The following is a 26,904-nucleotide window of genomic DNA, read 5'->3' on the forward strand; positions in this document are numbered from 1 at the left end:
GTAGGTGGACGCGACAGACTCCAGCTATCCCTCTGTTAACACTTGTGTACACTATCTGAAGCTGCCAGAGTATTCCTCTGAAGACATCATGAGAGAGCGCCTCCTAGCAGCCACCATGGAGAAGGGCTTCCACCTCAACTGAGCATGCCCTGTCTTCCCCATTATGACTGACCAACCCCCCCTGCTGGTGAAGCCTATTGTGTTTTGTTGCAGAAAAATAAACAAGCTGTGCTCTCTGAGATCTCTCTCCCCCCTCCTCCAACCCCACCAACCACCCTCCCTTAAATCTCCCCTGTTCCGTCCTTTCCCCCTGAGAACTTTAGGAAAACAGTCCCATGTTGGCTCAACTAGCTACTGATACAGAAAAGGTCAGGGGCACCCCCACCTTCCTCCGCTCCACTCACTACAGCTCCCTCCCTCCCCAGGGCACACTGCTGCTTGAAGGGCTTAAGCGACTGGAAGCCAGGGCAGACAGTTACCTCATGGTCTACAGTGTTTACTCTCTCTCTCTCATACTCTGGCTGTGAGCATCTGTACGTTCTCTGTAGATTTTAGGGTTTTCCGATTGACACGATCTTCTCTCCACCACCCGGCTGTCAACCCCCTTCCTTTCCCTGCGTGAGGGGAGAACGGCATCTGCTTCTGTAGAGCTAACTGTAGTGTGTTTGGGCATTTCCTTACCAGGTTAAATTTTACTAGTGCCTGCATTGTTTGAATATTAGGATTTCATTTTTCCTTCCTTTTACTTAATCTTACGGCATACAATCATGATGCACATGCTTATTATTTTGTATTTTCATTTTTCTTTCGTCATGTATGTTTTGATTGTTCATTATCCTGCTATAAGGATCAAAGTCCCTGAGTGCATTTCTTGTGTAATTTTACAATAAAGCTATAGAGACAAAAACACTGGTTCTGTGTGCAAGGCACATTTAAAAAGAAAAAAGCAAGCTATGCTTTCCCTTGTATTTTCTTTGTATATTATAAACATTTATTTAACTCAAGTTGCAGTTTGAAGTAAACAGATATTTTCAAATGTGTATGCTCCAAAAAATTAAAATGTTTGCAAAGTATGAAACGTGTTGTTTATTTAATTAATAAAAGACCTGAATAACATATTCCATGCACATTCAAGAACCAAACACAAGACAGGGTTTATGTGTAATACCTTAGTTCACAATCTATTACTATAGCTGTCTAAAACCTCCCTATTCTATCTTAATAACAATGGATTGTTGACTAAACTCAAGTATGAAGTCCATGAATCATTTGGATGGCAATGTGTCTCCTTTTTCAAAGGCCAATAGTCTTGTCTTGTTCAAACAATTGCTCAATGTGGTTCAGACATCTGGTCCAGAGCTAGTAGAGGTGCCAGGATGCGGTTCTTGTTGGTCTCCACTATGTGCCCATTCTGGATCATCTCATCAAGGATGATGTGCACTTTATCAAGGTTCAACATGATCTGAACTGGAGTTAAAGAAATTAAATGACATTGTAACATTGAATACACATTGAATTCCCTATCACAGTGTAAAGTAGGGCATTTGTTAACCCCCCTCAATGAGCCCTCTCCATTAGTAAGAAATTGTTAACCCTGGCTACTCCATTAACAGAGGGGTCAACGTTCACTGTGACAGATTTCAGTCATTGATCATTTAAAAATATATTTTTCAACATTGAAATGGTCAAACTTGCAGTTTAATACATGTACAAAATTATCCTCTTTCCCTAAAATGATTAATTGATTTAAGTTTCAGTCATGGGATTTTTGGGAGGCTTTAACCCCTGCATTAACATGTCTCTCGCCAGTTGAACAACTTAAAAAACATAGTGTAATCAAATCACATTTTATTGGTCACATGCACGTGTTTAGCAGATGTTATTGCGGGTGTAGTGAAACCGTTAACACCACCGACTGTAGTTGCATTCCACTTCTTATGACTGGTCTGACCCCGGCAAGTCTGACTGAGACCAGAGTCCGACAATGACAGTTGTGTTCATCAGTCTGTGCAGTGCCGTACTAAATGCCAAGCCTCGAATGGCACAGTTGGCTAGCCACATGACAAGCCCCTAATGTGAGGGGTGGACACGCAGACAGCCCCTGCATCTGTTTCAATGACTGACTCATTTCCTCAAACTGATTAATAACAAAACAACTTATCATTTGTAAAGGATACATCCAATTCACTCTGTTAGGAGAGAAAAACACAAAGCAGTTACATGGTTATTTTTTATTGTATTTATTTAAAACCTTTATTTTGACAGGGAGTCATGCTGAGACCAAGGTCTCTTTTGCAGATGAGCCCTGTAATTACAAGAATATACACATCAATACAATACAAAAGGCAAAATAGAGATACATTAGGCAAACCAAGGATACATCTGCCAATGGAAAACAACTATTAAATGTGAAGTATTGGCTTCTCTTATGGGGAATGCTCAGTTTAGAGTAATGTGTTTTTGTCCCAGAAAAAGCTGACCTCTAAAATGCTGAGCTATGCACAGGTGGTTGGATAGTTGACATGCAGTAAATCTAGCATACAGCCAGAATGTGCTAAAGTAGTGAATAAAAAGAGAGACTCTGAACTCACATGACTGAAGTACTTGTCAAGAACCTCTACAAAGTTGTGTACCAGCTCATAGATCGACAGCTCATTCTGTGGAAAGAAAGACATCCCACAACATGAATCATGAATACTCTCAATAATATAATCTCAACCTTAATCTGATAACTCATACTTTTACACTTATAACAGTAAAATTATGAACTCTCACCTCAGTGTCACTGATACCAACAACTATGAAGAGAGCAGCATACTGTCGATACACTAGTTTGAAGTCCTTGTATTCCACAAAAGAGCACTAGATAGAAAATAATAGTTACTTGGGTGTTTGAATAGCAGAATGAGCTCTGTGTCACCTGTATAAAATGCATGTGGATTGGCAGTGGCACACTAACTCAGCATGAAGAATAGCATAAATTAAATGATACATTAAAGGGATGGATGTAGGTTATTGAACTGGATTTTGTTCTGTCCTGTAGGATCTCGTCTATGCCCCTGTCACCAGTTATGTACGTCTTCTCACTGTTGTGTTCTACCCCTGAAAGTAAACAAAAAAAACTAGTTTTTCCAAGCCATTGCATTGCTTGCTTGCTTTTAGGGGTTTAAGGCTGGGTATCTGTAACGCACTTTGTGACAACTGCTGATGTAAAAAGGTCTTTACAAAATACCTTTATTTGATTGATTAAGATTTCTAATAGAGTAAAAATAACATAATTGAGATAGAGACCTCTTCTTTTTTGCGTGACAGGCATCCCTTGACAACATCAGCCTCCAGAAAAGGCCTCTTCCCAATGTCCACCCGCTCATAGTACTTAGACAGGCGGGTCTGGCCCTGCTTGTTCACCATCAGGAGGAACTTGATCATGGTGACCTCCTAGTCCAGTGTATCTGCAAAAAAGGAAATAGTTATATAAATGGTGCCATAGCAAATCATGCATAAAGTCTTTATGTAATACCCTTTTGTGTTAATGCATTTGTAACTGGACAGTTATATCCCATTCAGCAAAGTCAGAAGGACTATGGCCAAGCGTTGAATGCGTTCAGTCAAGCTTGAAAACTATTAGGCTACTCACCCTAAACCAACAAAATTTCAGATGCAAGTCAGATCCTGATGCGTCTGACAAGATACACATAAACACTGTAGTCAGTAACACTCAACAACAATGAGCAGAGGTCCATGGTGCTGGATAGAAGGCTCCCTGAGAGTCCCAGGCCTGCCATGCAGACACCTGATTGTTCGTTTTGTATCAATATATATTTTTCGAATAATGTTTATATTCTATTATTTCCTTGGTTCACAATTTGTCTGTGCTGTAACTGTACTCACGGCACACATCCCCAGGCTCCTGTATTTGGATCATTGAGCTGATTTGGATGACAGGAAAAAATAAAAAGGTGAGCTTGTCCCATCATGCAGCGCGGGCCAATTCTTCATCACCCCCGCAGTAAGTAGACTCTCATATCCAAGGATCGGACTAATAGCGGCCGTCAAATCCTTACACTGAGAGCAAATCCAAAACATAGCCCTGTCTCACTACAGCCGCCGAGGAATTTCAGGGAAAGGTATCGTCAAATCCATACGGGAATACTGAACTGAAAAGGGGGAGGGGGGCGAATTCAAGCAGCAAATTGTGCTGGGACTTTCCTCTTCTTAAAAATGGATGAACACCCCGGCGGAGGAGGAGTTGGAATGGCCGCCCCAAGACCTCAGCAACAACCGCAGGGGAATAACAACGCTAATCCCCAAGTCGGTGGTGGAGGTGGCTCAGGGATGGGGCAGCAGCATGACGAGATGCCACGGCCACAGCAGTATACCATCCCCGGTATTCTACATTATATCCAGCACGAGTGGGCCAGATTCGAAATGGAGAGAGCTCATTGGGAAGTGGAAAGGGCCGAACTTCAGGTAGCTATCTATTAGCAAGCTAACTTGTTTAACGTTACCTTAGCTAGTTAGCTAGCTAAATAAACAGAGTACAGAATCTTGAGCAACAATGCATTTTGCCTGGATAGTGTGCAACATTTGTTTCACCCCCTTTGCATACAGTGGGCATGCTTCGATAGATAAAAAATGTCTACTGTAGTTTGTCCGCCCAACTTGATTATGTTAGCTATCAAATACCACCAGCTAGCTAGCTAGCCACGGATAACAGGTAGCTAGCTAACGTTAGCTTAGCACACAGAATGGCAAGCTATGTCACTCTTTTTTTTAAAAGTGGAACATCATCAGGTTGATGTGTTTGCAATGTCTTACCCGTGATCTTATTAATCATGTTGACTCTTGCTGTTGTGGTATTCATTTAGTAGTTTCATTTTAGAGTCGTTGAACTACAGAATGATCTAATCAAACCGCTGACAGTCAACTAATCTCCGAGAATAGGAGCCATTTTGGTTTGGTCATTATGGCGACGACTTGGCTGGGTCTTCTTGAGTCACGTTAGGTTACGGTCAATCTTGAATAGGAATACATCTCATCTTATTGATCATATCAGTTGTGCAATGTTTTTAACTGAAAGTGTTTTTTGTTTTTTTTATCAGAAAATCCCATATAGTCTGATGCCAGTCAGATGGCTCGTGCCTGTTGTTAGCAAGCTAACATCAACAAAGCTAGCTAGCTGTCAAGGGCCCCACACAGTCTGACAGTGGCACACACTAGCTAGCTATGCACTTCAAGATCGAACGGTAAAACATCTGTGGCTTTAGACTTAGCAAACTAGCTATCTAGCTACATTACTTTTATAATTGTTTTTTGTGTCATCTTGGCAAGTTGAATTATTTCTATGACATTTTGCCAGGTTTTGTTATAACACGTTTATTATGACATCAGCAAAGTGATAATTCTGTCTTGCAGAGAGGAAAGGGAATGTTGGTTCAGTTTCAGTTTTGTGATTGTAATAATAAGGAATGTGGAAGTGTTGAAATGCCTGGGACAGAGTAGAGTACTGCTTTGTTTGAACACAACCCACAACAAGCCAGGTGAGGTGGAGGCAGATGGGAGGTTATTGACTCCCCTTTTACTGACTTGCTCAGTGACACATGCCTTCAGCATGACTCACTCTGACCACACCAGTCAAGAGATTGAAATGGATAGAAGGCAACACAGTCATCCACATCCCTGTAGTGCTCTGTCAATCTCCCCTCAGGACTAGTGAAGTGACAAAACTACATGCCATGACCCTGTAATTGAATGCCTCACTAGATGGCCAGAAAACGAGCCAGATTTAGGGCACTGTTCAGGGTTTATGTCTAGGTCTGTCTATATATATATTTTTTTTTACATTTCACATAGCCCCTATTTGAAGAGCAATATGATAGATACTTATCTTGTCAACATAAACAAAGTAGTAGCCTATGACCTGCCTAATTTGCCAGAACAATATATTGTTACACTTTTTATTGATAAAACAATATGAATCAGTGTATGCATTCTGAACTTCTGTGTTGGTCACATTATTTCCATTTTACGTTAATGAAGCAAGCTGACATCCTAGATTATTTTGGTCAGCTGCACCTTCACTATTGTTTGAGTTGCTTTGCGGTCCAGCCACACCACTCAAGCAGTCAGCCTTGTTAGCACAAATCACTTCAATGTCCACAGCAGTCACATCAGGCCTGAAAGTATCTGGGTTAAATCAGGCTTTATAGGTCACTGAGACTGCCAGGGCATATTAAGAACCATTCTTATGTGCTCTGTTCTTCCTTTGCCCTGGCTGTAGAAGACAGACAGACAGAGAAATGGCAGCCAGATAGACAGAGAAATGGCAGTCTGACAGGGCACTTTCCTTTCTATTCAGAATATGGCTTGGAAATAAAATGTTTATTAACACAGAGTGTTCTATCTGGGTTTTATTTTTGATATGTTGATGCTGAGTATTTAAACACCACAATGTAGGTTTGACAGGATTATGTTATCCAACTGATACCATGTTGTTCTCTCTTGATGAAATTGAAATCACCATCTCAATGTAGGCCTATGTTCATACCTTAGTATTTCTGTGTGTAGTCAGTGTACTATCTCTTATTCACGTCATTCTTTCATTGTGCTTGATTTGGTGGGTGATGTATTTTTCCACTGGGCATCAGGTGTTTCCTCAGGACCCGTATGAGCCAGCTGGTGCACCACTATGTCAGTGCTCTATCCTTAAAGCATCAGTGCTAATTAGTATTACACTGCCATTTTCTTCCACAGTTCTTTCTTGGTTATACATAACATCTATAAGTAGACAAGCTGAAAATAGCTGTTCTACTTAATGGACTACCTTGGCTCCTAAAAACGGTGCGAACTGTGTGAATACATTTTGACAGTTTCAGACTTGTCTGATAATAGGGTATTATTTTTAGGCCAGGGTTGTGAAACCAAGATTGTTGAAAATATGACTTATTTGTTGTTTATTGAAGCAAGGTGGCTTTTATACACAAAAACACAAACAAGTAGACAGACAGGCGAATCCAAAATACAGGCCTAAATGTATCTAAGTGTGTGACTAGGCCTAAGCAGTGTTCCTTTGCAGTGAAGTGGTAGGTATATGATACGTTGGTGACGACAACTCCAAAAGGCAGCCATTATTTCTGCCCCCATTACAGGACAGCTGTACAATGAGGAATGTGTCAGGAGTTGGCCATGTCTATTCCTGCTCCAATACAGCCCATTCCTTTGTCAGCATGTTAATTTGGGTCTGTGAGCTCACTCTGTATCCCCAGTCTGACCGTTACACATCTAAACGCTGTGACCTCACACACATAGCAGCTAGGCCTATACTGGCTTTGCTAACTGCACTGGGATTGGTTCGAGGCGGTCTCAAGGGTGGTCCTTCGGGCAGGGGGGATTCCCAAAGTGGTTTTAGCAGTAGTGATTTAACATTTAAATTAAAATTATGATCATAGTTGGGATTTGATCACTGATTAGTGTACTGTATTTGTATTGCACGTCACTATGCCTGCCATGCTCCTATCAGGGATATTGAAAAGTGAGGTTAACAAATAGACTAATTAGTATGACCTCTTTTAGATTTTAGCTGTATATTAAATCTACACATACAGTGATATTTATTTGAAGAATGTTGTAGCCAGCTGTATCTGCAGAGCTAGTAGCATGCTTGTGTAACAGACTACTCTGGCTGTTGAGCTGGTTCCAGTGTATACACAGCTGTTCGTTCAGCTGAAACCTTCCTTCTCCCTCTAGCTAATGTTGACTGGCCAGACCTCCCATGCTTATGGTCCCAGCAAGACGTTCATTTAGCCCTTTGACTTGCATACCAAGGAAGCAGGCAAATGAAAGAATATCGTACACAAAATATGACTGTTCCTATATCATTCTGTTTAATAGAACTGATCTCAGTTGACTGAAGGGAATCCTGTTGTTAAAATTGACCCCAGTTCTCCATGTTTTTCTGTAGAGAGTTAAATCTCCTACTCCTTCTCTCCTTGAATGTGCTCAATTCTGTCTTATCTTATTACTTTGAGGGAGTGACTGGACCAGGTGAGTCAATGGTTCAGATCCACCATAGTGTTTTCCTAGCAGGTATGATCTAATACCAGAGAGCAAAGAAACTGTTATGTAAACTAGCCGGTGGCCCAATATGTGGAGTCACTATGTCAGAGCCAGGGTACCACACTTTCTCAGTCTCCATGACTACGGAATGGAAATCGGTCTCCAGTTTACCTGCCAATTTACAACTGGGTCGCAATGGGCACCATGACATCCCTACAGTCGAGAGAGGTTTTTAGGGGCAGCTGACTAATATTTTATATAGGTGCAGGAGCTTAAGCAGTAGAACATTTGGAGTGCTGGTACTCTGCTCCGGTGAGCTCCTGCCCAAGTCGAGCACTGCCCCTACAGTCAAGGGGCGGCTGACTAAAAATACCCCCTGCCTGCTACCCTTTTAAACGGCATTGGGTTTCACAGCTGCTCAGTACTCCCTAGCAGTACAGAGTTGAGCAGGAGAAAAGGGCCAGCTAAATAGTTCTGTATGAACTGAACACCCCTACAGGGGTGATGGTGCTAGAGAGGCCTGTGTTACAACCTGGGCCTGCTGCTCTGCTGATCTGAGGATAGTCAGACACACTGCTAATTGCAGTCCTACCCAGACTTGCCAGGTCTATACCAAGGTTTCCCCAATTCATCTGCCTTATATGTTTTTGTTAGTTTAGGTCTATTTTTACTCTTTGAGAGAGAAATGTAATGTGTAGGGTCAATGTTGTACAGCAGTGGTCACCAACCGGTCGATCACATTCTTAGTCGATCACCAAACATTTCCTTTTTCTCTTTTCTTTGTGTTGCGCTGTTGGCGGTAGGTCCACTTGATTCAGAAGCCCTGCACACCGGGTAGGCAAAGTGTTCCCATTTTGAACCATTTCATTTGTCTGAAAAGACAAACTACGCCAACCCGGAGGACCAGGAGATCTGTGGCTAAATCGAGTGCGCCTACTGCGCTGGCCAATCGGATCACCATGCCTACCTACAGCTTCCACTACCCCGGCCACAGCAAAGTTTGATACTAGCCTACGTGAGATTTCATAACTTTTAAAACCATGACCAGAGCGAGACTGTGAAAGAATACAGCAAAGAGCTGCTGTTTTTATGAGTGAGTTTGTCTTTAAGTTTTATTCAGCTCTGTCAACACTGTTTTTATTCAACACTATTACAAAACATAAAACGCACTTCTCTCTACTTCCACTCGCGTTGCAGCTGAAATGAATGAGCAGCCAAGTGTATCGATAGCCCTGCGTTTTTATTATTATTAGCTATTTTAATATCGGAGTATTTCACTTTCTCTGGTCATAGGAACAACATGATTTGTGCCTGAGGCAGTTGCGGTGCGACTCGGGTTTCGCCATCAGATGGAAGACTGTGTCCCCTCTCTCTGGTCAGTCTCACCAAAGGAAAGGAAGGAGAGAGCAGGGACCGTAAGAGGCGGACCCTCTGCTGCTCTATCCCTCCGCTGCAACTAATGCCATGTTCAAAACAACTGGGAACTCGGAACTCAGAAATCTCAGACTTCAGTGCATTCAAGACATCTGGGAACTCTGAAAAAAACGAGATCCGACTGGGATTTATGGGGGGGAACGGTCAACCAACTCGGAAACTCTGGCATCTTTCGAGAGTTCCGACCTGAAGTTCACTGAAGTCATCATTTGACCTTGTTTTTTTCCGAGTTCCCAGTTGTCTTGAGAGAACCATGACCATCTGATGCAGGTACCATCAGTCCAGTAAAATTCAAAAGCAAATTATTTCAATTTATGCTCAACTGTGCCTCAAGTGCTACACCAACTGATCTATTTTGTTATCAAAGCTCGAGTTTTGAAATATAATGTGGTCTAAGCAGAGCAATATTGGCAGGCCAGGCATATAGCCAATATGCTGTGATAATGTATTAGGCCTACTGCACAAACCTCATTCCTACATAACTGTTTTTATTAGGTTAATGTTACATTTTAATTCATGTTTTAAAAAATATCTCTGCCTTCTTTTTGACTGCAAAAGTGATCTTGACTCAGAAAAGGTTGGTGACAACTGTTGTACAGGGTCAATAGCTGGACTAGTAAGCCCCTACATGGGGTTTGTTTGTGTGCATAATTAAAGTTTAATGTGATACAAAGATTTGATGGAGTAATTATTTGAATGGAATATGAGGATAAGAAGAAGAGTGTGGTAGTACTAGGTGATGTTGTAATCGTTGCTGCCTCTGACACAGTTATTCTGCTGTTTTAATAATTCAGTAGACATGACATGCCTATTTCCTCTGTGGGAAAGAGTAGTGTTTGATACACCACAAAATATGACCTTTCATGTGTAGTGCTTTCTAAGTTGAGAATAAAATGTTGACTTTATCGGCAGACCCTAAACCTATTTCTTTTTTCTCTTTTCTTGTTTCTTTCAGGCTCGAATAGCATTCCTACAAGGAGAAAGGAAGGGTCAAGAAAATTTAAAGAATGATCTAGTTAGAAGAATAAAAATGTTAGAATATGCATTAAAGCAAGAAAGGTGAGTGTATACCTATTACCTATAATTTTTTACATGAGTCAATAACGTCGATACAAGGCCAATTTCAATCTTGGTCTCATTGACCTCAATGCCTGACATTTTATACATTACCTGTACATTTTGTGCATAACTGCAAAGTATGCTTATTATCACATTTACTAATCTCTTTACTTTATCTTTTCTCTACTAGAGCAAAATACCATAAATTAAAATATGGAACAGAATTAAATCAAGGTGAAGTTAAGATGCCCAGCTTTGAATCAGGTATGGACCTCTCCTCTCTGAACTGCAATAAAACGTAATGATGATAAATAGAATCTGTTGACATAAAGCTAGTTTTACAGCGGTTTCATTAACTTTTCTGTTGTGTTTACAGAAGATACCAAAGACACAGAGGTCCCTGCTGTACCTCAGAATAGTCAGCTGACGTGGAAACAGGGCAGACAACTCCTCAGACAGTGAGTACTCTACTGACAGCACACACAGCTTACAGGGCCTCGCATGCAGCTACCATGCTAACACACTTACTTATAGCTCAAGATGAATTCCCATCCGGGCCTGCATCTCAGAATAGGAGTGCTGGTCTAGGATCAGGTCCCCCTTGTCCATGTCATCTGATTCCTTATAATCTAAAAGGTCAAACTGATCCTAGAGCAGCACCCAGCTCTTGAATTGTTAGCTGCTACTGCACTGTTGGAGCTAGGAACACAAGCGTTTCGCAACACCCGCAATAACATCTGCTAAATATGTGTATGTGACCAATACAATTTGATTTGAGATGCTTTAGGAATACGTGCCCAGGTTTACTTAGTTAGCTAAGTAATTTTTATGTGTAATTCTCTGTTTCTGTCCCAACAGATATCTTCAGGAAGTAGGTTACACGGACACAATACTAGATGTGCGGTCTCAGAGAGTGCGTTCGTTACTGGGCCTGTCCGGCTCAGAGCAGAATGGCTCGGTGGAAAACAAGAACCTGGATCAGATCCTTAATGGAGGGGAGTCTCCAGCCAAACGAAAGGGACAAGATATGAAAAGGTAGGTAGTAAGGCCTCCTCTGATCATGCATACTGCCAATCACTTCAGTGAAGGTCTGAAGGAATTGGTGTTATCCAACTGACACAATGTTGCTCACTTTGCCTGACAACTGAAATCACTCTCTTCACTTTTCCTGGCAACTTCCCAGATAGCAGATTTCTGATGGATTCTGTACATTCTGCCTCTGTGCTCAGAACAGTATGCTCTGAATAGCATTAGATGCATCATCCAGACCTGTGCCATGTATGTGACTAATCAAATCATCCACAGTGACGCATTGCTCTAAATAGTTTTCTACCTGTTTTACTAGGAATCCAGGAGATGTTCTGGAAACATTTAACTTCTTAGAAAACGCAGAGGACAGTGATGAAGATGACGATGAGGATGGAGACCTGATGGAGGATATAGACAGTGGCAAACACACAATAAAAAAGCATAAGATAAAGGTGAAACCCTCTTTGCTACAGACAATTACATCTGGTCATAAGTGAAAAGACCATTCCTAATGTTCTAAATGTACTGCCGCTGTCATCTCTGTGTAAATGGTTGTAATAATGTCTTACTAAGACCAAAGTAGTGCTTAGCTCGACACTAGACTGGTATCCTCAGACCTGATTTATAAATGTTGATATTCATCAAGAGAGAACCTTTAAATGCCTGCTGTGTAAAATAAGTCAACACAGTTAAATTGGTACAAGAGCATATGGAACGGAAATAACAACCACTAGTCTCCTAAAATGGAAAATAAAAGTATTGTGAAGTATACTTTTATTTTACAAGTATTGTATGAACTATATATCTGATAATCCCACTGTGCCAGACCTGGTGACTGACTGTGTTTGTCCTCTGTCCAGGTTGGGAACGAGGGCCTGGCCTCTGACCTTCCAGATGACCCCGACACGGAGGAGGCTCTGAAGGAGTTTGACTTCCTGGTGAATGCCGAGGACGGAGAGGGAGCAGGGGAGGCCCGGAGTTCAGGGGACGGGACCGAATGGGGTAAGAGGATATCAGATACCTAACTCACTAGCTGCTGAGAGCTATCTTATAGATGTAAAGTCCCCTAATAAATCGATAGCCCTGGTTCCCACGGACACAGAGTATATTTTCTGAGCCTGTGTGACATAGGATGTGAAATCTGAAACCACTTGAAGCTGGGATGTCCCTCCTACCATTTCATTTGCTCTTCTGACTGTCCATCATCTCCAGCCACTAACAAAGCACATGCCTGCAATCGTTACATTGTAGCGCAGAGTGGTTTCATCATGGTAGCACATTCAGAGATCGATTTATAGCCATTCATCTAAAATAATTAATAGATTTTTAAACAAAAAACACTTGCTGTTTGTCATAGATGGACATGATTAATATTAGAGCAAAGGCGAGTTCATAACGAGTTCAGGAAGCCAAGCTAGAGCTCTGTGAGATGTTCACAGCAATGGGGGCAGATGTTTTGATCAAGAGACCTTGATCAATATATGCAAATGTTCTCTAACACTAAACATACAAATATGTATTTTACAGTTATACGGAAGGTGAAATCTTATAGTTAGTAGTTTTATAATTTGATTGTACTATATTTTGAAAGCGTATGTCATTTCAAGCCTTATTCATACAGTTTTGTTGAATAGGAAATTACATCATATAAAATACTGTATTTCATATTTGTAGTGTGTACTTGAGCTTGTGTCCTCAAAAGTGACTACACTTCTGCAATTTATAACTATTTTTAGCAAAAAGGTGAGATTTAAACCTTTCTTGGAGTATTCAGCATTACTAGTTATTGTTTATGGCCCTCTCATGATAAATAATAACTTTTGGGGATTACGTAGATTACATTTTCGATTACATTTAGTTACATTTAACTCCCTTGAGTCGATTGACGCACCGGTGTTATATAACAAAAATATCCCCATCAAAATCTGTCAGAGATATCAGTTTCTTTCGCATTGGATGCGTCTCAATCCACCGCATCCGGCAGTGTTGCACCTCCACATCTGCGGTGAAAGGTGGCAGATCTAGAGCAGTGTTTGTCAGACCATGAGATCTTACGAAAACGTCAGAACGGTTTGACGTACAAACTAATGGGACCCCACTGTGGAAAGGGGAGATTCTTACGAACACAATGTTGTTCTCCTTGACCCCCACAAGTGTCACAGGACTTGTCTGAAGCTAACCGGTACAGGTTTTTAAAAAACGAATGGAAGTAAGAAGGTAGTTTTGTGCCTACCCAAAAAAAGGGGTTAAATGTGTGTTATATATGTGTATATATACACACACACACACACACACAGTTGAAGTCGGAAGTTTACGTACACCTTAGCCAAATACATTTAAACTCAGTTTTTCGCAATTCCTGACATTTAATCCTAGTAAAAATTCCCTGTCTTAGGTCAGTTAGGATCACCACTTTACTTTAAGAATGTGAAATGTCAGAATAATAGAGAGAATGATTTATTTCAGCTTTTATTTCTTTCATCACATTCCCAGTGGGTCAGAAGTTTACATACACTCAATTAGTATTTGGTAGCATTGCCTTTAAATTGTTTAACTTGGGTAAAACGTTTCAGGTAGCCTTCCACAAGCTTCCCACAATAAGTTGGGTGAATTTTGGCCCATTCCTCCTGACAGAGCTGGTGTAACTGAGTCAGGTTTGTAGGCCTCCTTGCTCGCATACGCTTTTTCAGTTCTGCCCACAAATGTTCTATATGATTGAGGTCAGGGTTTTGTGATGGCCACTCCAATACCTTGACTTTGTTGTCCTTAAGCCATTTTGCCACAACTTTGGAAGTATGCTTGGGGTCATTGTCCATTTGGAAGACCCATTTGCGACCAAGCTTTAACTTCCTGACTGATGTCTTGAGATGTTGCTTCATTATATCCACATCATTTTCCTTCCTCATGATGCCATCTATTTTGTGAAGTGCACCAGTCCATCCTGCAGCAAAGCACCCCCACAACATGATGCTGCCACCCCTGTGCTTCACGGTTGGGATGGTGTTCTTCGGCTTGCAAGCCACCCCCTTTTTTCTCCAAACATAACGATGGTCATTATGGCCAAACAGTTGTATTTCTGTTTCATTACACCAGAGGACATTTCTCCAAAAAGTACGATCTTTGTCCCCATGTGCAGTTGCAAACCGTAGTCGGGCTTTTTTATGGCGGTTTTGGAGCAGTGGCTTCTTCCTTGCTGAGTGGCCTTTCAGGTTATGTCGATATAGGACTCGTTTTACTGTGGATATACACTGCTCAAAAAAATAAAGGGAACACTTAAACAACACAATGTAACTCCAAGTCAATCACACTTCACTGATTGACAATAAATTTCACATGCTGTTGTGCAAAAGGAATAGACAACAGGTGGAAATTATAGGTAATTAGCAAGACACCCCCAATAAAGGACTGGTTTTGCAGGTGGTGACCACAGACCACTTCTCTCAGTTCCTATGCTTCCTGGCTGATGTTTTGGTCATTTTTGAATGCTGGAGGTGCTTTCACTCTAGTGGTAGCATGAGACGGACTCTACAACCCACACAAGTGGCTCAGGTAGTGCAGCTCATCCAGGATGGCACATCGAGCTGTGGCAAGAAGGTTTGCTGTGTCTGTCAGCGTAGTGTCCAGAGCATGGAGGCACTACCAGGAGACAGGCCAGTACATCAGGAGACGTGGAGGAGGCCGTAGGAGGGCAACAACCCAGCAGCAGGACTGCTACCTCCGCCTTTGTGCAAGGAGGAGCAGGAGGAGCCCTGCCAGAGCCCTGCAAAATGACCTCCAGCAGGCCACAAATGTGCATGTGTCTGCTCAAACGGTCAGAAACAGACTCCATGAGGGTGGTATGAGGGCCCGACGTCCACGGGTGGGGGTTGTGCTTACAGCCCAACACCGTGCAGGACGTTTGGCATTTGCCAGAGAACACTAAGATTGGCAAATTCGCCACTGGCGCCCTGTGCTCTTCACAGATGAAAGCAGGTTCACACTGAGCACATGTGACAGACGTGACAGAGTCTGGAGACACCGTGGAGAACGTTCTGCTGCCTGCAACATCCTCCAGCATGACCGGTTTGGCAGTGGGTCAGTCATGGTGTTGGGTGGCATTTCTTTGGGGGGCCGCACAGCCCTCCATGTGCTCGCCAGAGGTAGCCTGACTGCCATTAGGTACCGAGATGAGATCCTCAGACCCCTTGTGAGACCATATGCTGGTGCGGTTGGCCCTGGGCTCCTCCTAATGCAAGACAATGCTAGACCTCATGTGGCTGGAGTGTGTCAGCAGTTCCTGCAAGAGGAAGGCATTGATGCTATGGACTGGCCCGCCCGTTCCCCAGACCTGAATCCAATTGAGCACGTCTGGGACATCATGTCTCACTCCATCCACCAACGCCACATTGCACCACAGACTGTCCAGGAGTTGGCGGATGCTTTAGTCCAGGTCTGGGAGGAGATCCCTCAGGAGACCATCCGCCACCTCATCAGGAGCATGCCCAGGCGTTGTAGGGAGGTCATACAGGCACGTGGAGGCCACACACACTACTGAGCCTCATTTTGACTTGTTTTAAGGACATTACATCAAAGTTGGATCAGCCTGTAGTGTGGTTTTCCACTTTAATTTTGAGGTTGACTCCAAATCCAGACCTCCATGGGTTGATACATTTGATTTCCATTGATCATTTTTGTGTGATTTTGTTGTCAGCACATTCAACTATGTAAAGAAAAAAGTATTTAATAAGATTATTTCATTCATTCAGATCTTGGATGTGTTATTTTAGTGTTCCCTTTATTTTTTTGAGCAGTGTAGATACTTTTGTACCTGTTTCCTCCAGCATCTTCACAAGGTCCTTTTGCTGTTGTTCTGGGATTGATTTGCACTTTTCGCACCAAAGTACATTCATTTCTAGGAGACACAACGCGTCTCCTTCCTGAGTGGTATGACGGCTGCGTGGTCCCATGGTGTTTATACTTGCGTACTATTGTTTGTACAGATGAATGTGGTACCTTCAGGCGTTTGGAAATTGCTCCCAAGGATGAGCCAGACTTGTGGAGGTCTTGGCTGATTTCTTTTGATTTTCCCATGATGTCAAGCAAAGAGGCACTGAGTTTATAGGTAGGCCTTGAAATACATCCACAGGTACACCTCCAATTGACTCAAATGATGTCAATTAGCCTATCAGAAGCTTCTAAAGCCATGACATAATTTTCTGGAATTTTCCAAGCTGTTTAAAGGCACAGTGAACTTAGTGTATGTAAACTTCTGACCCACTGGAATTGTGAATAATCTGTCTGTAAACAATTGTTGGAAAGATTACTTGCGTCATGCACAAAGTAGATGTCCTAACCGACTTGCCAAAACTATAGTTTGTTAACAAGAAATGTGTGGAGTAGTTGAAAAACGAGTTTTAATGACTCCAACCTAAGCGTATGTAAACTTCTGACTTCAACTGTAGTTTTTTAAAATTGTTTATAAATATTTTATATACACTACCGTTCAAAGGTTTGGGGTCACTTAGGAATTTCCTTGTTTTTGAAAGTAAAGCAATGTTTTTGTCCATTTTTAAAATAACATCAAATTGACTCCGGGATGAGGACCTTCTAGGCAGAGTTGCAAAGAAAAAGACACATCTTAGACTGGCCAATAAAAATTAAAGATGGGCAGTCTGCGATATGGTTTTTTCTTTGTAACTCTGCCTAGAAGGCCAGCATCCCGGAGTCGCCTCTTCACTGTTGACGTTGAGATTGGTGTTTTGCGGGTACTATTTAATGAAGCTGCCAGTTGATGACCTGTGAGGCGCCTGTTTCTCAAACTAGACACTAATGTATTTGTCCTCTTGCTCAGTTGTGCACCGGGGCCTCCCACTCCTCTTTCTATTCCGGTTAGAGACAGTTTGCGTTGTACGAGATCTTCAGTTTCTTGGCAATTTCTCGCATGGAATAGCCTTCATTTCTCAGAACAAGAATAGACTGACGAGTTTCAGAATAAAGTTATTTGTTTCTAGCCATTTTGATTCTGTAATCGAACCCACAATTGCTGATGCTCCAGATACTCAACTAGTCTCAAGAAGGCCAGTTTTATTGCTTCTTTAATCAGCACAACAGTTTTCAGCTGTGCTAACATAATTGCAAAATAGTTTTCTAATGATCAATTAGCCTTTTAAAATGATAAACTTGGATTAGCAAACACAACGTGCCATTGGAACACAGGACTGATGGTTGCTGATAATGGACCTCTGCATGCCTATGTAGATATTCCATAAAAAATCATCAGTTTCCAGCTACAATGGCCATTTACAACATTAACAATGTCTACACTGTATTTCTGATCAATTTGATGTTATTTTAATGGACCAAAAAATTGCTTTTCTTTCGAAAACAAGGAAATGTCTATCTCCTAGATCTAGGACCGACACTTAACCTTGTTTCTTATTATTTATTTTTTGACTGTCCTTTTTGCCATTTATGAATGTGTTATTCAATTAATTTCTATGGGCTTTAGTAGTAAAGGCCAAAATCAATATTTTATCAAATACATTTTTTATATACAGTGGGGAGAACAAGTATTTGATACACTGCCGATTTTTCAGGTTTTCCTACTTACAAAGCATGTAGAGGTCTGTAATTTTTATCATAGGTACACTTCAACTGTGAGAGACGGAATCTAAAACAAAAATCCAGAAAATCACATTGTATGATTTTTAAGTAATTAATTAGCATTTTATTGCATGACATAAGTATTTACATTTACGTCATTTAGCAGACGCTCTTATCCAGAGCGACTTACAAATTGGATTTGATACATCAGAAAAGCAGAACTTAATATTTGGTACAGAAACCTTTGTTTGCAATTACAGAGATTATACGTTTCCTGTAGGTCTTGACCAGGTTTACACACACTGCAGCAGGGATTTTGGCCCACTCCTCCATACAGACCTTCTCCAGATCGTTCAGGTTTCGGGGCTGCCGCTGTGCAATACGGACTCTCAGCTCCCTCCAAAGATTTTCTATTGGGTTCAGGTCTGGAGACTGGCTAGGCCACTCCAGGACCTTGAGATGCTTCTTACGGAGCCACTCCTTAGTTGCCCTGGCTGTGTGTTTCGGGTCGTTGTCATGCTGGAAGACCCAGCCACGACCCATCTTCAATGCTCTTACTGAGGGAAGGAGGTTGTTGGCCAAGCTCTCGCGATACATGGCCCCATCCATCCTCCCCTCAATACGGTGCAGTCGTCCTGTCCCCTTTGCAGAAAAGCATCCCCAAAGAATGATGTTTCCACCTCCATGCTTCACGGTTGGGATGGTATTCTACCAACCAGTAAGAATTCCGGCTCTCACAGACCTGTTAGTTTTTCTTTAAGAAGCCCTCCTGTTCGCCACTCATTACCTGTATTAACTGCACCTGTTTGAACTCGTTACCTGTATAAAAGACACCTGTCCACACACTCAATCAAACAGACTCCAACCTCTCCACAATGGCCAAGACCAGAGAGCTGTGTAAGGACATCAGGGATAAAATTGTAGACCTGCACAAGGCTGGGATGGGCTACAGGACAATAGGCAAGCAGCTTGGTAAGAAGGCAACAACTGTTGGCGCAATTATTAGAAAATGGAAGAAGTTCAAGATGACGGTCAATCTTCCTCGGTCTGGGGCTCCATGCAAGATCTCACCTCGTGGGGCATCAATGATCATGAGGAAGGTGAGGGATCAGCCCAGAACTACACGGCAGGACCTGGTCAATGACCTGAAGATAGCTGGGACCACAGTCTCAAAGAAAACCATTAGTAACACACTACGCCGTCATGGATTAAAATCCTGCAGCGCACGCAAGGTCCCCCTGCTCAAGCCAGCGCATGTCCAGGCCCGTCTGAAGTTTGCCAATGACCATCTGGATGATCCAAAGGAGGAATGGGAGAAGGTCATGTGGTCTGATGAGACAAAAATAGAGCTTTTTGGTCTAAACTCCACTCGCCGTGTTTGGAGGAAGAAGAAGGATGAGTACAACCCCAAGAACACCATCCCAACCGTGAAGCATGGAGGTGGAAACATCATTCTTTGGAGATGCTTTTCTGCAAAGGGGACAGGACGACTGCACCGTATTGAGGGGAGGATGGATGGGGCCATGTATCGCGAGATCTTGGCCAACAACCTCCTTCCCTCAGTAAGAGCATTGACGATGGGTCGTGGCTGGGTCTTCCAGCATGACAATGACCCGAAACACACAGCCAGGGCAACTAAGGAGTAGCTCCGTAAGAAGCATCTCAAGGTCCTGGAGTGACCTAGCCAGTCTCCAGACCTGAACCCAATAGAAAATCTTTGGAGGGAGCTGAAAGTCCGTATTGCCCAGCGACAGCCCCAAAACCTGAAGGATCTGGAGAAGGTCTGTATGGAGGAGTGGGCCAAAATCCCTGCTGCAGTGTGTGCAAACCTGGTCAAGACCTACAGGAAACGTATGATCTCTGTAATTGCAAACAAAGGTTTCTGTACCAAATATTAAGTTCTGCTTTTCTGATGTATCAAATACTTATGTCATGCAATAAAATGCAAATTAATTACTTAAAAATCATACAATGTGATTTTCTGGATTTTTGTTTTAGATTCCGTCTCTCACAGTTGAAGTGTACCTATGATAAAACATTACAGACCTCTACATGCTTTGTAAGTAGGAAAACCTGCAAAATCGGCAGTGTATCAAATACTTGTTCTCCCCACTGTGTGTGTGTGTGTGTATGTGTGTATATATATATATATATATATATATTTATTTATTTATTTATTTATTTATTTATTTATTTACTTGGTATTTACCTAAAGGGGTCCTAAAATTCAAATATCCAAATCATCAATAGTATGACTATCTTAAAACAGTTACATATGTCAGCTTAGACTCTAAAGACTTTACTGGTTATACCCCATTTTGCACCATGTCCATTTGGCATAAATGCGGTAATTATAATCTGTGTTAGCCCGCATGGGTGTTGGGTAGAGGATCTGTGGACAGTAGAGGAATACATGTCTATGTGTGGGCCAGTGGTAGATCTAATTGAACTGTAGTGTAGTGGGGGGGTGTATTCTGATCTGCAGCAAGAAAGGCCCACCCTGTGGAATCTCAATTGCGCCAATGCTGCGTCCGCATTCCTCCTCACTTGTGCACAGGATATTCTGAGCCCTTCCCTGGCCCTGCCATACACACCTCACTGCTGCTGCATGCCCTGTTCTAATCACAGCCTCTAGGGTCAGTCACAGTACTCTCAGGCAGCACTAATCTCAACATTACTCTCAGCGCAATCCTCCACAGTGGCTGAGAGAAAGGGTTGCATACAGAGCACCAGTCAGACTCATTAGTCATGAAATGAACCCCAGTCTATACATGCTGGCCTATATTTCTTTAGTTTTTGTGCAGGAGTCCTAACCCGTGTAGTTGCTTCTCCTCCGTAATGCTGCAATATGTAACTTTTAGGGCGACCCGACCAAATTCACATAGAAATGGATGTTATAGATCTGTCATTCTCATTGATAGCAAGTCTAAGAAACAGTATGTGTGTTCTATGTGCGCTATTTCTATGCTTCCCGTTCTTAGACAGGGCTTAGAATGTAGATGGTTAAGTTACATTTTTACATTACGTTTTCGGTTTTGTACATCAGCTGAAAATACAATATGTTTTGGTTATAGAAAATATATTTCACTGCGGTTTAGATGGTACAATAATTCTCTACACTGTTCTTGCTTGTTTTGTCACAAACTGAAATTAAGCAAACTATTAGAATTTTAGCAATCAGGAAATGGCGGAGCGATTTCTGCATAGTGCATCTTTAACGTTAGTCTGTTTAGGAAATTGTTTAATTGCATGTCTACATTTTTTACTCAAGGCTTTGACTTCTACCTAGGGGAATACTTTACTTTCTACTATGTCTCCTTAAGTGTTAGCCATAAAAGCTTGTCTAGCCATGTCAATCAGCTTAGTGTGTGCGCTGCAGTCTTTCCCATTCGGGTGAATGTTTTAGCACCCCACTGAGAGGAGCTGAGATCTTTGTTTACCAAGCATCTTTGTCTCTGTCTAGGTGTGGCCTGTATAGTGTTTACTAAAACCTCCTCCTCTCCTCTCCGTCCTATTCTTAGCTGAGCCCTTACCGTTTCCCTCAGGCGGGGGCAAGTCCTTTATCATGGGCTCTGATGACGTGTTGGAGAGTGTCCTGGGACTGGGAGACCTAGCTGACCTCACCGTCTCCAATGACGAGGCCGACTACAGCTATGATGTAAGTACCACAAGTCCTACCTGCCATCCCTGAACAACTCCAACCCCCCACACTGAAAACCCCCCTGCCCCTCTCTCTCTCCTTCAACACCTCCCTGCCCCCCTTCACTATCCTCCTCAACCCCTCTCTGCCCCCCTCTCTCCTCCTCAACCCCTCCCTGCCCCTCTCTCTTTCCTCCTGAATCTCTCCCTGAACCTCTCTCCTCCTCCTCAGCCACCTCACATACACAGAGCGTTGAGAGGGGAAATGTTCTAGCTTTGACAGTTGGTCAGAATCATCCCAAGCATGTCCATTAGGGGCTTCATTAGGAAATGGAGGGGCATACCGCACTCAAGTAGTCCTATTACATAACATCTTCTAGTGCTGTCTATTCCCCCCTAGCTAACTCACCACCAACCTGTCTCTATTTTTCACTCCACACTTGTTTAAAGTTGCCCTTCTCTTCTCCTCCCCTGTCCGGTCTATCTATTTTTAGCTGCCAGCCAATAAGGACACGTTCAGGAAGACGTGGAATCCCAAGTACACACTGCGCAGCCACTTTGACGGGGTCAGGGCCCTGGCCTTCCATCCTGTAGAGCCTGTCCTGGTCACCGTGTCTGAGGACCACACCCTCAAATTGTGGAACCTGCAGAAGACTGTGCCTGCCAAAAAGTAAACACACACACACACACACAAACACTTGTTTACATGGTTGGATTAACTTGTCATTCTTGAATTCTAGAATGCATCATTATATTAAATAGGTATGAAAACCCTTTTTAAAGAATTCTTTGTTTCCTCTTCATTAGAAGTGCCTCTTTTGATGTGGAGCCTATATACACATTCAGAGCTCATGTGTAAGTATCTAATTACCGGAAGGAGCAGTGGTAAAAAACACAACTTAATACGGTAAAACTGTAATCCATCAATAAAACTGTTTTGCATATAGCTTTCTCTCACTGTATAATGATGTAAATTATTGTTAGTAGGGAGCATTAAAAGTCACCTTTCTGATACGCCTTTCCTCTCCTCAGGGGGCCTGTGCTGTCCCTGGCTATGACTTCCAGTGGAGAGCAGTGTTACAGTGGAGGGATTGACCACACAATACAGTGGTGGAACATCCCCAGCTCCAACGTAGACCCTTATGACACCTATGGTAAGGTTGGCACATTTAGCATGGCCAATATTCTGTCTATCCTCTGTGCCTTTAGACATTGACCACACTAACAGAAGTCAGGAATACTTTCATTCATCTATCATATTATTGGAATCGACTAGTATACTTTTTCTTCACTTTATTCCAATCACGTCCTTGAGTAATCACAGAGCTGTTTTTCCTTCCTTATTGTATGGGTATGACTGACCCTGTCCCCTCCTCCAACCCCTCAGACCCCAGCGTCCTGGCTGGAACCTGGCTGGGCCACACAGACGCCGTGTGGGGGCTGGCCTACAGCGGCATCAAGAACCGCCTGTTGTCCTGCTCCGCAGACGGAACAGTCAAGCTGTGGAACCCCCAGGAGAAGAACCCATGCATCAGCACTTACAATGCAGAGAAAGGTAAGAACATAGCACTAGACTTAGTATTCCATTAATAAGGCCCAAATAGCTTAACTGAGTTCCATTTGTCTTAGAGCGAAGTTGGAGTTAAATAAATTGTTTTATATTAAATTCTCCCTTCCTTTAAGAGAAATCCATATGGTATGCATCCAAATGCTGTGCACTTCAACTTCCCCAGTAGTGTGATGGAGAGCTTGTTATTCACACGGACATAACATGACAATGGCACTTGTCTATGGCTGGTGTGTCAAGTGGCCAAGGTCAGAGAGTGGAAGTGCAAAAGGCTCTTTAACTGACCGTTGTCTTTGTGTGTGTGTGTGTCTGTCTGTCTACGACAGAGCACGGCATCCCCACTGCGGTGGATTTCAACGGCTGTGACCCCGCCCACATGGTGGCGTCCTTCAATACGGGCAACGCTGTGATCTATGACCTGGAGACCTCACAGACCGCCGTGGTGTTCGCTGGTCAGGGGGAGAGCAGTAAGTCTACAATTTAGAGTAGAATCCTGACCTAGTCCAAACCCTAGCCTATAGCCTTTTCTAACACACTAGCGAGACTAACCCTATGCTCTGTGGTAGGACTGGGGAACTTTTTAGCTACTGTTGTTGTTCTCCTGTGACCATGCAAGATATATGATATATCCTCCTAGAGAAGAAGTAAACAGTTTTAACGGTCTTCATTCCAGATGGTGTATTAATAGTGAGTGTAGTGTTGACCCATTCTCTCCTCTGTATGTTTTCAGCTCTGCCTGCAGCCAACCACATCAACAAGGTAGTGAGTCACCCCACCCTGCCTGTAACCATCACGGCCCACGAGGACAGAAACATCAAGTTCTTCGACAATAAATCGGGTAAGTGGACAGGAGTGGACACACTGTTTAGCTAGCTACTCTGACTGACTGTTGTCTTTGTGTGTGTAGCTTAGTGAATAACAGCCTAGATGGGAGAATGACTGTCTGTCTGCCATACCTCTGTACTGACTGTTACGTCTGCCTGTCTGTCTGCCATACCTCTGTACTGACTGTTACGTCTGCCTGTCTGTCTGCCATACCTCTGTACTGACTGTTACGTCTGCCTGTCTGTCTGCCATACCTCTGCACTGACTGTTACGTATGTCTGCCATACCGCTGTACTGACTGTTACGTCTGCCTGTCTGTCTGCCATACCGCTGTACTGACTGTTACGTCTGCCTGTCTGTCTGCCATACCGCTGTACTGACTGTTACGTCTGTCTGTCGTGTAGGTAAAGTGATCCATGCGATGGTGGCCCACTTGGATGCCGTCACCAGCCTGGCTGTGGACCCCAACGGAATCTACCTGATGTCAGGAAGTAAGTTCAAGCAACGCCACTGAATCCGCTACTGCTCACTCACACTGTAGCAAAACGTTTTGTATGGACAAGGGAAGTCTTCTTTTTGGGTTCAGGTAGCTAGTACCTCTGTTTCAAAATGTTTTCTCCCTACTGAACACATTCCTCATCCGTAGGCCACGACTGCTCTATCCGTCTGTGGAACCTGGACAGTAAGACCTGTGTGCAGGAGATCACTGCCCACCGCAAGAAGTCTGACGAGTCCATCTATGACGTTGCCTTCCACCCGTCTAAGGCATACATAGCAAGTGCAGGGGCCGACGCCCTGGCCAAAGTGTTTGTGTAGTAGACCAGTGCTGCTCTGCCAGGTTGAGCTGAGTGTGTAGACACAGAAAGAAAGAATGGACTGCTTCACTGCCTTGTGTAACAAGAGTAGCATTTTATGACACTACATTGAAGCTGCCTCCCTCCACCCCCATCCCTGTTAAACTCAACACAAACCAGGTGCCAAGGGGACTTATGCCAGGCGTGGAGGGTGGAGAAGCGCCCAATCAATTTTATCCTGTTTTCAAACTAAAACAACAACAACATTTACCTGTAATTTACTGTAAGTTAAAAAAGCTGGAGTAAAACAAACTAGCGTATGTAGCCTTTTTGACTGGGTTTGAGCTGAGCTAATATCTGTTCTGTAGGTATAGTTCAGTGACCGAGGGAGAATTTGAGATTTCACCTGATTCATACTACAGGGCTGACCCCAACCATACAGGGCTGGCTCTGATAGTTTCTATTTAACAGGACGTGGCCACAGCCCCTGGTGGGCCGACCGGGAGACCCTGCGGCGTCAGTTCAGTTCACACTAAACATGAGTCAGTCAGGCGTCCACTCAACAACATCATGTAGTGAGAAAAATAATGAATGAAATATAGTCAATCAACTTCACACTTTAGCATTAGTTCCATGACATTTTTGTGTAAAAAAATAAATATAGTTTTTATAATCCTTTTTATATAAATAAAGTCTGTCATAACAGCACTGAAAATTATGTATATAAATAAAAAAAGAAGGGAATATTTATTCCCGGTCTGAACCCTTCATCACAACTAATGCTGTCCCCCACAACCATCATCTTACTGTTCCCACGTCACTGAAAACACTCAGTGAACTCGCCCTTCCTAACCCAAGGATGTGATCTCTTACATTGCTTTGACACGGTCTTGTCACATGAGTAAAGACTATAGGACTAAAAGAAGCACAGTTCATGGCTTCCTGAGAGAGCGCTCTCTTTTAAAATAAACTGCATCATCCTATCACTATGTGATATTTTTGTACACCTTACTGTATTTTAGTTTATTTATCACAGGTTATTAGACATCTTAATGCTATAAATCAGTGCTTTGAAGCAAGCATGGGGTGTAACCGTTTTATTTTTCTTAATTTTGTTTTAAGGAATTGGAATAGCAAACGTAAGATTAATCACGACTCAGTCTTTTGTTTGGTTGTACTTTTCTCTTTTATCCTGCAAAACAATTTTATGTTCAAACATGCTACAATTTATGGTGTAACTAAATACTTTTGTTTGTGTAATGCATGATAAATACAATAAAATATTTTTTCTAGTCTTCCAAAAAAAGGTTCTGGTTAGTTTGTGAGTTTTGATGAGTTTTGTAAGGTTTTTGTTTTACAAACTATGAATCAGCAGATTTTAAAGATTGTACCACATAGCAAAATGCAACTGTTGAAAAGTAATGTATATAAAATGTCTATAATAAATATTAAATGGTGTACCTGTACATAAAGTCTGTGTTTGTAATGCATGCTGAGACTGCATGTAACCTTGTTTTGTTGGGTTAATTGTGTTTGCGTGATTAACAAAAATCTATTGAAAAGTTGTATATAAAAAATAAAAATAAATCAGCAGGGGATCAAATACTTTTTTCCCTCACTGTACAGTGTATATATATGCAAAAGTATGTGGACACACCTTCAAATTAGTGGATTCGGCTATTTCAGCCACACCCGTTGCTGACCGGTGTATAAAATCGAGCACACAGCCATGCAATCTGCATAGACGAACCTTGGCAGTAGAATGGCCTTACTGAAGAGCTCAGTGACTTTCAACATAGCACTGTCATAGGATGCCACCTTTCCAACAAGTCAGTTTGTCAAATTTCTGCCCTGCTAGATCTGCCCCGGTCAACTTTAAGTGCTGTTATTGTGAAGCGGAAACGTCTAGGAGCAACAACG

At 42.5% G+C, this 26,904-nt stretch overlaps 3 protein-coding genes across 13 annotated transcripts in view; 2 read left to right on the plus strand and 1 right to left on the minus strand.

Moving 5' to 3' along the window:
* LOC121544714 (E3 ubiquitin-protein ligase HECTD1) overlaps window positions 1–1,073 on the plus strand; it is a 46,496-nt gene extending 45,423 nt beyond the window's left edge. For all 7 annotated transcript variants that reach the window (XM_041854795.2, XM_041854799.2, XM_041854797.2 and 4 more), the window contains one exon: window positions 5–1,073. In XM_041854795.2, coding sequence (XP_041710729.1) covers window positions 5–142 — 138 coding nt within the window. In that variant the 3' untranslated portion in view covers window positions 143–1,073. The remainder of the gene's footprint in view (window positions 1–4) is intronic.
* On the minus strand, window positions 820–5,138 carry LOC121544717 (AP-4 complex subunit sigma-1-like). Of its 4 annotated transcripts, XM_041854806.2 has the most exons (8): window positions 4,819–5,138; window positions 3,892–3,929; window positions 3,638–3,681; window positions 3,292–3,452; window positions 2,776–2,862; window positions 2,592–2,657; window positions 2,178–2,189; window positions 820–1,462 (listed from the first exon to the last, which is right to left on the minus strand). In XM_041854806.2, the coding sequence occupies exons 4-8, from the start codon at window positions 3,427–3,429 to the stop codon at window positions 1,331–1,333; spliced, it is 435 nt and encodes a 144-aa protein (XP_041710740.1). In that variant the 5' UTR covers window positions 3,430–3,452; window positions 3,638–3,681; window positions 3,892–3,929; window positions 4,819–5,138; the 3' UTR covers window positions 820–1,330. The 4 variants fall into 4 exon arrangements, with proteins under 4 accessions (XP_041710740.1, XP_041710739.1, XP_041710741.1 ...); XM_041854805.2 differs by lacking the exons at window positions 3,638–3,681; window positions 3,892–3,929 and having other exon boundaries at window positions 4,819–5,136; XM_041854807.2 differs by lacking the exons at window positions 3,638–3,681; window positions 4,819–5,138 and having other exon boundaries at window positions 3,892–3,980.
* LOC121544716 (striatin-3) lies at window positions 4,211–26,442 on the plus strand. 2 transcript variants are annotated; one of them, XM_041854802.2, is made up of 16 exons: window positions 4,211–4,470; window positions 10,445–10,548; window positions 10,739–10,812; window positions 10,925–11,006; window positions 11,407–11,583; window positions 11,894–12,029; window positions 12,438–12,579; window positions 21,681–21,817; window positions 22,293–22,468; window positions 22,606–22,653; window positions 22,831–22,952; window positions 23,186–23,353; window positions 23,692–23,832; window positions 24,096–24,203; window positions 24,595–24,681; window positions 24,837–26,442. In XM_041854802.2, exons 1-16 carry the CDS (start codon window positions 4,222–4,224, stop codon window positions 25,004–25,006), a joined length of 2,121 nt encoding a protein of 706 aa, XP_041710736.1. In that variant the 5' UTR covers window positions 4,211–4,221; the 3' UTR covers window positions 25,007–26,442. The 2 variants fall into 2 exon arrangements, with proteins under 2 accessions (XP_041710736.1, XP_041710737.1); XM_041854803.2 differs by lacking the exon at window positions 4,211–4,470 and adding an exon at window positions 9,428–9,759.
* Window positions 26,443–26,904: the final 462 nt, after the last annotated feature.

Source organism: Coregonus clupeaformis, chromosome 29, assembly GCF_020615455.1.
Source record: "Coregonus clupeaformis isolate EN_2021a chromosome 29, ASM2061545v1, whole genome shotgun sequence".
Classification (NCBI taxonomy): domain Eukaryota; kingdom Metazoa; phylum Chordata; class Actinopteri; order Salmoniformes; family Salmonidae; genus Coregonus; species Coregonus clupeaformis.

Excerpts from the sequence above, each read along its gene's own strand:
- LOC121544717 (XM_041854806.2), bottom strand. The coding sequence starts at position 3,429 with ATGATCAAGTTCCTCCTGATGGTGAACAAGCAGGGCCAGACCCGCCTG. Across the intron at positions 2,863-3,291 it reads TGTCACGCAAAAAAGAAGAG|TGCTCTTTTGTGGAATACAA; the intron begins GTCTCTATCTCA and ends TTTTCTATCTAG. Across the intron at positions 2,658-2,775 it reads TTGGTATCAGTGACACTGAG|AATGAGCTGTCGATCTATGA; the intron begins GTGAGAGTTCAT and ends TTCTTTCCACAG.
- LOC121544716 (XM_041854802.2), top strand. The coding sequence starts at position 4,222 with ATGGATGAACACCCCGGCGGAGGAGGAGTTGGAATGGCCGCCCCAAGA. Across the intron at positions 11,007-11,406 it reads GGCAGACAACTCCTCAGACA|ATATCTTCAGGAAGTAGGTT; the intron begins GTGAGTACTCTA and ends CTGTCCCAACAG. Across the intron at positions 22,654-22,830 it reads TACACATTCAGAGCTCATGT|GGGGCCTGTGCTGTCCCTGG; the intron begins GTAAGTATCTAA and ends TCCTCTCCTCAG.